At 29.4% G+C, this 10,626-nt stretch overlaps 1 protein-coding gene across 1 annotated transcript in view; it reads left to right on the forward strand.

Annotated features, from left to right (window-relative positions):
- The window catches only part of LOC107455658 (uncharacterized), a 15,206-nt gene extending 5,262 nt beyond the window's left edge, over positions 1 to 9,944 (forward strand). The window contains exons 4-6 of the mRNA XM_043044172.2: positions 2,629 to 2,788; positions 5,646 to 6,007; positions 7,619 to 9,944. Of these exons, the coding sequence (XP_042900106.1) occupies positions 2,629 to 2,788; positions 5,646 to 6,007; positions 7,619 to 7,987 (891 nt within the window). The 3' untranslated portion in view covers positions 7,988 to 9,944. The remainder of the gene's footprint in view (positions 1 to 2,628; positions 2,789 to 5,645; positions 6,008 to 7,618) is intronic.
- The last annotated feature ends 682 nt before the right edge of the window (positions 9,945 to 10,626 follow it).

A 10,626-nucleotide genomic window follows, 5' to 3' on the forward strand; every position in this document is an offset into this window, starting at 1 on the left:
GTTCATGACGGTCATATGGAACGACGTGCAGGATCTCAGTGCCCCCCTCCCCCATCTCTTACTGCCGAGAAGACACATGTTATCCACATGGTCTTAAGGGATCGTACAGCTACGTCACGAACCCAGAGTCAAGAAATGGGGTCATTTGCAAGACAACAAGTGTCTGCACGAACAATTTGACGACATTTGCAGCAGTATGGACTGTCAGTTCGGTTATCCTTGACGCGGCATCATATGGTGTGATCACCGACAAACCTGGACACAGGATTGGCATGACGTCGTCTTTTCAGACGAATCCATGTTCTGTATCGTGATGGCCGCATCCTTGTTTGGCGACATCGTGGAGAACGCCCATTGGCAGCATGCAGTCGACATCGTCATACTGGCTCATCACCTGCTATGGGGTGACCTCTTTCTCGCATTGCCACATTGTAAGCACAACAGCAGCTGTTACATTTCTGATGTGTTAGGGCTAGTTGCTCTACCTTATCTTTGAGGCCTCCAAAACGCTACTTTCAGAAGGACAATGCACGACCGTGTGTGGTCCGCACTGTCCTGCCTTCATTGACGCGGAACATGTTTAGCTGCTGTTATTGCTGCCAGGGTAGACTGCTCTGAGGTCTGATTCCTCAGGATCTGATACATCCAAATATCATGAAAATCATTTACCTGTCCTCTACGAAATCATTTAACCGAATTGGAAGCTTGAAGAGTTGTTGGCCGTTAAAGGTGAATCAAACACAAGTCGAAGTAGCAGAAGCCACTGGAGTTTGACAAAGTGTGATTTCCAGAATCTGGCTAGGGCATAGACATGCAACATTGGCAATGTAGACTGTTATTTAACGGCTCGGAGACATCGAAATATAAATATCACTCTTCAACAGCACATTCGTTCGACTACTGGCACCACATTTTCGATATAAACTGTCCGAAACCGCTTTCTCTCTGTACCCTTACGAAAATTTAAGGTTTTTTTTAGGTATCGAGGCTGTTTTGAGGTATATTTAAGGTTGCTGAGAAAACAGAGACAAAAATTATACCTCGTAAAGGTTGTAATTAAGGTGTACGAGGTTGTTTTATATACACTTCAGCTTGTTTTGAGGTTGTTTTAAATTCACTTCAAATCAACCAGACTGAAAAGGTAATTTTTTAGGTATACGAGGTTGTTTTTCTTACACTTGTAACAAAAGAGGTAATTATGAGGTATAAAAAATCAACCTTTTTTCTACTAACGCTAGTGAGGTATTTATGAGGTATAAAAAAATATACCTTATTTCCACTAAAGAGAGTGAGGTATTTATTGAGGTGTATGAAGTCATTTTATTTATACCTAAGCTTGTTTTAAGGTTGTTTAAAGTACACTTCATATTAACTAGCTCACTTCCCAGAGTTCCACGCGAGCCGGCAAATGGCGTGTGTGTTGAAAATCGAAAGTCTATTCGAAATTCGGTAAGTGTGCTTGACATTTATTAATTTAGTTTTATTACTTTTAATCCAATATGCTTCAATTTTCAAACTTAAATTTTATTATTTTTGTTTCAAAGATACGTCCTGATCTTAAATAATTTAAGTTGGAGGATATTCTTAGAGGCTATTGTTGTAGGTATTAGCAATAAGAGAGAACAATCGAGATATTTCTCGTCGCTGTTTAAGGTAACGTTACTGGTGAATCGTTACAGCAGGTTATGCACAGTATATTTTGTTGGTAATTCATTCAAATGGAACTATTCTTTTTATTTTGCTTAAATGTATAGGTTTTAATGTAGCAGTATGCAAGCTGATTAATTGAGTAAAATGCTCAGGGCCCGACTTAGCCTAATTGGGGCCCGGGGCAAAAACTTCTTTATGAGCCCCCTCGGCTTCACTACTTTAGCAATGAATAACCGAAATTTATGGAGGTATTTCAATTTTTCACCTCATTATAAATATATAACAAGAAAATTTACTAGAATCTAAAAAAGCAATAAAGTCCCCCTCCCACCTCCGATCGTCAGACGAAATATCGTTCTGTCCATTTTATTGATCTTCTGACAATTCTATGTCCGTCATGCGAAGGCAGTTTCCGAAATTATGTTTTTTGATTGTTAACTTTGTTATCTAGCTGAGAAAAATTCATAACCTTGGCTACCGTTAAGGCGGAATTCAGCTATATTTTCACAATTACGATAGCTCAATTAAGTTAATCAGAAGCCCGTATTTTTTCTAATATATATCAAATTTTGCGATATGCAGAAGTACAGGCTTTTTATGGGCCAAATTTTTCCATCGTAATTGCGAAAACTTAGCTAAATTCCGCCCTAAGAAGCCATGGNTGCAGCAAAAATATTCAATGCTTTAAAAATTAGAAGATGTTAAAAATGCATTATAATTAAAGAAGTTATTATTTTTTTTAAGTCTCTTTGTGTTTTTTTTTTTTTTTTTTTTTTTTTTTATTTTTTTTTTTTTTTNTTAACTTTTTGAAATCTCACCCTGTTTTTGAGAAAGGGTGAGAAATTCTCACCCATTTTTTTTCTGAGATGAAAACACTGATTAAATGTAGTGTAAATTAAAGTAAAAGATAAAAAAAACTGTATTGCAAGTTATTTTTAACATTATTGTATCTAATGGGATTATTTATCTGTCCTTTAGTATATAAAATTAAAGTCCAAGTTGAAAGAAGAATTGCCAATATATTTAGCTCTAACAGGACCTCTTTTTGAAAGACTTACATTTGGTAAAGTAGTTGAAGCTATTATGAAAAACAAAAGATTGGATGCTTTGCGTGAAATAAAAGAAGAATATGTTCAAAGTAAGTAAAAAAAACAATACATAATTTGTTCATCTTTTACATGATTTATTCGGATTGATATAAGTGAGAAAGGTAAAATGACAGCCTTGCTAATAGGGCTATCAACTAACCTTGATTTGAAACTAGCAATTGTTTGTTACAAATCATCAGTAAAAAGAAAAGTAGTAAAAAAGATGTTTATATAACCTTTTTAGAGTTTTAATATTTTGTGTCTATATTTCTAATTTGAAAAAATAATAATAATAAATGTACCAATTAGCATTAGTGACAACCACCTACATCTCCTTGCCATAGGAAATTTTTTTTTTTTTAAGAATCCTGACCCTTTGTATTTTTACATTTGTGAAGAAACTGTTTTTAACACATCTCAATCAACCATATATTCAGGGTTGGCAAGTTTTTGACTCATGACAGTTTTTACTAGTTTATACCATGATTTTTACCGTCATGTCAAAAACCCATAGTTTTGGTAAAATTGTATTTTTATTTGAATTAACTGCTAATAATATAAAATTAATTCATTTTTGGGCAATAAAATTAGAAAAAAAGTTGTTAAAAGATATTTAAGAACAGATTCTTGCATTTTCCCAACATGATTATATCAAAACATACTATTTGAAGTAAAATATTAGGATACTAAGCAAAATTTTCAACATTTCCAAGCATCATTTTGTTTGGCATATTACATTACTGAAGAATGTCAAGTCATTCTTGACTTAGAGTTTGTTAGTAGTTGAAAGTTTTGTTTAGCTTATTTCTAATATTTAAGAAATGCCAAATTTTAAATTCTTCTTTTTAGTTCTTGAATTTATTAATAGTTCCAAGCTTTTTTGTTTGTTTGTTTGTTTATTTCTAACAATTAAGAATTGCAAAATTTTGAATCCTTTGCAAATCAAGCTACAGTGATTATAGTGATAAAGTAAGTATCACTATTTTCAGTAAGTATATTACAATATTTCTATATGAATGTATATCCTTCTATAAGAATACATGTATATAGTTGCAAAATCAATAGCAATCATTTACAACATTCATTTATAAAGGCAATTATATGAAAATAATATTATATTGTTCGCTACATACCATAAATTAAAGAAAACAGTAGATTTTTGACGGTTTTTACCGGTAAAAACCCGATTTTTACCACTGTCATGTCAAAAACCAGTTTTTGACGGCAAAAACCCAACCCTGCATATTTTCTCAAATAATCCATGACTCGTGACTTATAAAGTTATTTTAATTATTCACATTAACCATGATTAGGAAAAAAAGATTTTTTTTTTTTACAACATAGATCATATATGCTAAAATTTAAGGTTTTTACCTTTGAAAAATGTTAAGAAAAGGTAATTATTTGTTTTTGGAAGTGGGGTACTAGAAGTGCTAGGTGCACTAAAGGCTGTAAAAAAGTTGTGGCTATTTTATTATAAAATACTTTAAAAATCAAAGAGTAGTAAACAGTTTATTTTTTAAAGTTACAGATCTGCGAGTAAGTTATCTCAAGGCATGATCTGATAATTTACAGAATTATATCTTCAACATTAGAAGAAATACTTAAGTGTTAATTCCTTAAATAAAAGAAAAACATTATCTTTGTTTTAGTTTTGTCTGCACAAACCAGTGCTTGAAAAAAGGTGTTAAAATTAGCTTTATCATCTGAAAAATTATGCATATACTTAACATTCACTATTCATACAAAATGTATTAAATTATTAACTTAAAGAATTATTTTTCTTAGTAAATGCTTATTCTATGTGTCTGAAAATGTTGCCATTTTTCCTTGCTCATTTTTTAAATTCTTGTTTGTACCCCTCTGTGAATACAATAAGGTTACTATGTTTTGAGGCAAGTCTTTGAGGATATATGTCTTTTTCTTTTTAAACTTTTAAAATACCTCAATTTTTTTCATAAAATTTTTTATGGCAGTCCCAATTTGAAATTGTGGTTTTATTTCTGGCAAGTTAAAAAGTTAATTTTTTTTCTCTTTGTTTAAACTCACTTGAAGGCATTATATAGCAATATTGCATTATATAGAATTAGGTGTAAGATCATTTCACTTGTCATTAAACTTACCTACTAAATATGGCAGTATATATATTTGGAACACATCAATATTAATTCCTGTCTTTAAAATAATTTTTATTTGCAAAAAAAGTGACAAATAACAGAACTTAATGAAATTATATTTACAGTATGAAAAGGATATGTGGAGTAATTCGATCTATATAAATATATATATTTTTAAATCTAGCTGTGTTAGGTACGCAAGCCTAATTGATTAAAAGAAGAAGAAAAAATTTTGGTGGGAAAAGGGAAGCATTTAAGCCTTTATTTCAAATTCACTTCTTCATTTGGGAGGATACAAATTAAGGGATCTCATAATTTGTATCCTCCCAAATGAGAAGTGCTGTTGTCTGAAATATTTCACATGAGCAATATCATTTTCTCTCCTTTCTTTGCAAAGTTAAAGGAAGGTGATGTGAAAGTGATTCTTCTGTATTAAAATAGCTTTAGTTATGGACGAGGCAAGAAGATTTCTATTTTAGTTATGGAAAAGGCAAGTCTAAATCTATTAGTGGAATTTTTTTTTCGGAATGTAAAGTAACATTTTCTTTAAATTCTGCACTAGTAGTGTCTGGTTTGAAAAAATGAAATAGAAACAATTTTGGATTGTGAATCATTGTCTGCGTACGGTTACGAGAGGATACATAATTATTTCTTCATTGAAAATTTATGGGAAGTTTATAAAATGTCTGTAATGAGAGCTATCCGTTTTGTAGGGGTGTTTGTAATGTGAGTTTTTGCTGTATTTTGTTTTTTCTGTGTATATTTATTATAATTGTTCATCTTTTTTAAGGTTTGTTAGAAAGTCCTCAAAGCGATTCGTATGTTGCAAGAAGACCTACTGCTCCGGAAGCTGACATATTAGAGGAAGGGGTGTCTAAAGATTACTCATCCCAAACATTTTATGAAAAATATCAAAAAAGCCACTTCAACATGGATGACAAAGAAAATGGTCAAAAATTTTTTTGTGATCCTGTATTAATGGAAACAGAAACTATTACTGTTTTAATACTGCACGCTGATGCTGATATTGATGTCGCAGAAAGGTTGCTTACATTGTTGAGAAATGGTGGCTTTGTTGCTAAAACACTGTCACACTTCGATCATTTACTGATGATGAATTCATTTGACGTTTTTCCTGCATTAATTTCTGCCGTAAGTATATTTTAGTGTTTCTTTTTTATATCAACAAAATGCAATTTAGCTAAGTGAAATTGATTGAAATTTATATACTTTTAATTAAATCGGATATTAAAATAATTTCACTTTTTTGTGTGCACAAATTAAAGATTTTATGTATAAAAAAAAGATCTGAAGAATATAGTTAGTGATATACCAATCATAGGTTTAATTCATGCATTTTCTTTGTACCAGCATTTTGGGCAAACTGCATTCACTTCCTAATAGAGCCCCCTTTTTTTTTTGCTTTATGTGGTAGTTTATTTTTGATATTATTATCAGTTAAATAATATTGTGTTTACAGATTTGCAGTTGGTAATTTTTTTCTGAGTAATTAATAAATATGGTGCATAGAAATTCCTGAAAAAAAATTTGAGTTTTTAACTTTTCTATTTACTACGATATGTGGAGAGTTTTTTTTTTTTTTAAAGTTTTATTTTTTATAACAGTTTGATAGTATAATAAATATCTGTATAACAAAAAATTTTTTTTCTTCTAAAGTTAAATTTAATTGTGTTGAATTTTGGACCTAATTTTATTGAATTCTTTGTAATGAGGAACCTGCATGCAAAGGCAGGATTGCCGCTCCGCAGGGAGAACAGGGAAAACCTGGAAAATACAGGGAATTTAAAAATCACCTAAAATAACAGGGAAAATGCAGGGAATTTGAATTTTTTCTTTACAAACTGGGAAAATACAGGGAATTTTGTTTCTTACTTTGTCTTTTAAAAAATATTGACCACTCAAAGCGTAATCTAAGGATATTTAACCATGATATTTCAGCTATACTAAACTATTTAATTTATTATAGCATTATTTAAGTATGTTCAGCTGTTTTTCTAGCAATTAAAAACTAATATATAGATAGTTAGCCCAATATAGCTCACACAAGAGCTCAGTAATTGTTGTTTCCTCTTAATATATCGCTTATAATATGTACATGGAAAACACAGGGATTTTTTTTTTCAGATTTGAGTGGCAACCCTGAAAGGGTAATCGTATAATCTTGATAATTTTTAATAGTCAATAAGTTAAAACTCTAGAAAATCAACTCAGTTTGTTTAAAATTGACCTAAATTTTTTTAAATCATTCGCTTTAAATTAACGAAACTTTATTCAGTTGGCTAAAAACAAGAGACAGCGATTTCTTGTGACTTCAAAATCCACGTTCTGGGTAAGCGAAATCTACCAAACCAAAACTTGTCATAGGGTAAAGTGTTGTTTAAAATTGAGTTTTTTTTTTAATCTAATTTTTTACAAATTTATGTTGACTTTGTTCTCCAAACGGAAACGGATGTTTGGCTGGAGAGTTGATAATTTTTATACTTAGGTGATTAGAAGTATAATTTTTAGTTGTAATAAAATAGGTTTGTAATAAAATAGGTTACTGAATGTATAATTTTTATACCCGGAAAAAATCTAGAACTAGTGTTTGAAGTTTTAATACTTGAAAGGGAAAAAAGAAAAAACGTCTCAAAATGATTTGTTCAAATCCAATCATTACCATATTTCTAAAGGAAATTGGGTTTGAACTATTTATTATTTATTTATTTTGAATTATTTCTAATGCTTTTACTTTTATTACAGGTTGATTTCATTGTCCCAATTGTTTCAGAGTCATTTTTGGGTCAAATTCATTCTGGAAACACTGCGCTATTGAATGTATTTGATAATGTTGAACCTTCTGAAATAGATGATGTTAACTATTTTTCCCATAATTCAAATAATCGCTACATATATCAACTAATTTTAAATCAATATGTACGTAACAGGTGCCTGAATTTCAATGTACGGCCAGTCATGATACCTCATTTTAATAGGAACCTTCTTACATATGAAAGTTTGCTTAAACAGTCTTATAGGTTGTGGGAAAGTGTGCCAGATTTCATTGTAATGTTAAATAGAACAAAACAGTTATTAAATGGAATGGCTGCTAGAAGAAGGAATCAATTTTAAATTGATCATTTTGTATCAATGAGATACATTCTCGTTTATTGTTTTATTGTTGACTATATAAATTTATCTTAATCTTATTAAGCTTTGGAGAAAAATGCCAGATTTCCATAGAATTGAAGATTTTTAAAATAGATTATTTTTCAAAATAATTCAAAAAACTTATTTCTTCAATTTTCTCATTTGACTTAAAATCATAACTTTTGACTTCTCATAACTTTGTTTAAAAAAACTGAGCATGTTACCATTAGTTTTTTCTTAATTTTTATGGTCATGGTATTGGTTTTTCCTTAATTTGAAATTGTTGAAAAGCTCAAAAGCTTTTTTATTTATTTTTTTGTTTGTTTAAAAATGACTGTATATTTTAATTTTTTTGCAGTTTTCTTAATTTTAATTTCATAATTCTTAAGGTCCCTTAATTTTTAAAACATATCATTTTTAATTTTTTGATATTTTTTTCCAAAAGTTTTTACAACTGTTATCATAAAATGTGATTGTTTAAATTGTTATAGACAAAAATTAACTTTCTGTTGGAACTAACCACCAAGGAAAACATCTATGATGCAATATGCTTGAAACTTACTTGGTGTCAACCAAAATATCTTAAATGGCATGTTAATAAAACTGTTTGACAAATGGGAGTATAATTAATTGAATATCAATTTTATATTAAATGAAACGAATGATCGTAGCTCAAATTATTTTTCTATTCTCTGTAGGAAGTCAAATCTTTTCTGAAATGGTTTACAATTTATGCTTGTCCTATTATATCACTATTAATAATTCTACTATTATAGAAATGTCCAAGACAGAGGCTGAATTATATCACCTCAATAACATGTATAATTCAATAAATTGTCGTAATTTTGTAATTTTAAAAGATTGTGGAAAAATGGTCAGCATTTCGCTTAGTCCTCCCTTACATCCCAGTCTAACTGGTAGGCATCAATCCAAAGCTGTTTTATCCATGTAAGCCTTTAGTTTTTTTCACAGGTGGAATGGCATCTAGTATAGTTTTGAATTTAATTTTACGTATTATCTGAATACATAAAATGCGTATGTATTAGCAGAAAATGAATAAAATAAGCCAATTTGTGGTTTGCTGCAAAATCAAATCTGAAAAGCTGTACTGCATTGTCGTTCAGTAATTTCCAGTAAACTATAGGAATACTTCAAGACAGAATGCATGATTCATATCCATATAAATTTTACATTCAAAAAGTATGTTTCTTATTTTCCTTAACATCACTTTGAAATATAAAAAAATGCGTAATGTGATGGTTTCTTATCGTATTCTTTCTGTTAAAAATTTTAATTTCTATGGCTGGTGTGTTGTTTATTTTAAGAATAATTCCTGCGGTTAGGATACAATGTTTGAAATTTTCAGACTTGAAGAAATATTTGACTCTGTAAATGTGTATAACATTATTAACAAAAATAAAATGAGGGGTAGAGCTGGAATATATATATATATATATATATTTACATCAAGTAAAAAAATAGAATATAAGCAATGAGCTGCTTCATTCCATTGAGATAAGAACACTACTTCAGAAAGATATATTATTCGATGCATTATTTTTATACTGCCATTTTGAGGGTTTGTGCTTCAACAGTTTCCAGTTTATTGAAGCAGTTTCTCTCCATCTTTAGAAACATTTATACATGTTATAAAAATGTTGCCAATGTATTGAATTTTTTAAAATGTATTTTTTTATTTTACTCAAAAATACTGTATTGCCAAAGTGTTGTTGACATTGTGTTAAATTTTTAAAAATGTATTTCTTAGAATTAATCGCATATTTTTATACCTCAAATTACTTTGTTAAAAAGTTTTACATATTTATGAGAATACTAAATATTATGTGCAATATTTGTTTTTTACATATTCATTTATGTTTGTATGTTATAATATGAAAATATTTTATTCTCGCTTTTTAATAAATTTTTAGTCAATTGATTGATAAGACTCATTTTTCGTGTACTTTTTAATTTTGTCCGATTTATCAAATCAACAGAATCAATCATCTCTTCAGCAAAAAAAAAAAAAAAAAAAAAAAAAAAAAAAAAAAAAAAAAANTGACGAGTAATGAATATAATTAAACTTTTTCAATAATTTCTATCGACAGAGTTACTATTTAGAGTTTGACTTAGGTAAGTTAATAGACCTGGGTTTATGTTCCCTTATTCACTGTATTAGTATTAAAAATTTCACCACTTACTATATTGTGCCATTGAGCTCACAATATGGCTGTTTCATGTCATTACCAAGTGGGTGTTGATCCACATTTATCTGTAGATTAAAAATTATTTCAATGTATTTAAGTCAATACTTATTAAATAAATAATAGGGAAAAGGTTTTTTTTCAAGCATTTTCCAATTTAATAAATAATAATTAAATTGAAAGACATGTATACTAGATTTTTTTTACTCTAGGAGATTTAGTGAAAAAACTTAAGAAGCTTTGAGTTTTTTTAAAATTATTATTTCTTAGGTATTAAAACAATTTTTATCTGGGAAATTTTTTTAAAAAAGTGTTGTAATGACGACTGTTTAATAGTAGTTGCTTTGCCCAACGTTAACTTCGTTTTGCAGAGAAGGGAATTAAAGTTTGTTAACAGTAGCAGCTCATCTCAACTAT

The sequence above is a fragment of the Parasteatoda tepidariorum genome, chromosome 10 (assembly GCF_043381705.1).
Source record: "Parasteatoda tepidariorum isolate YZ-2023 chromosome 10, CAS_Ptep_4.0, whole genome shotgun sequence".
NCBI lineage: Eukaryota > Metazoa > Arthropoda > Arachnida > Araneae > Theridiidae > Parasteatoda > Parasteatoda tepidariorum.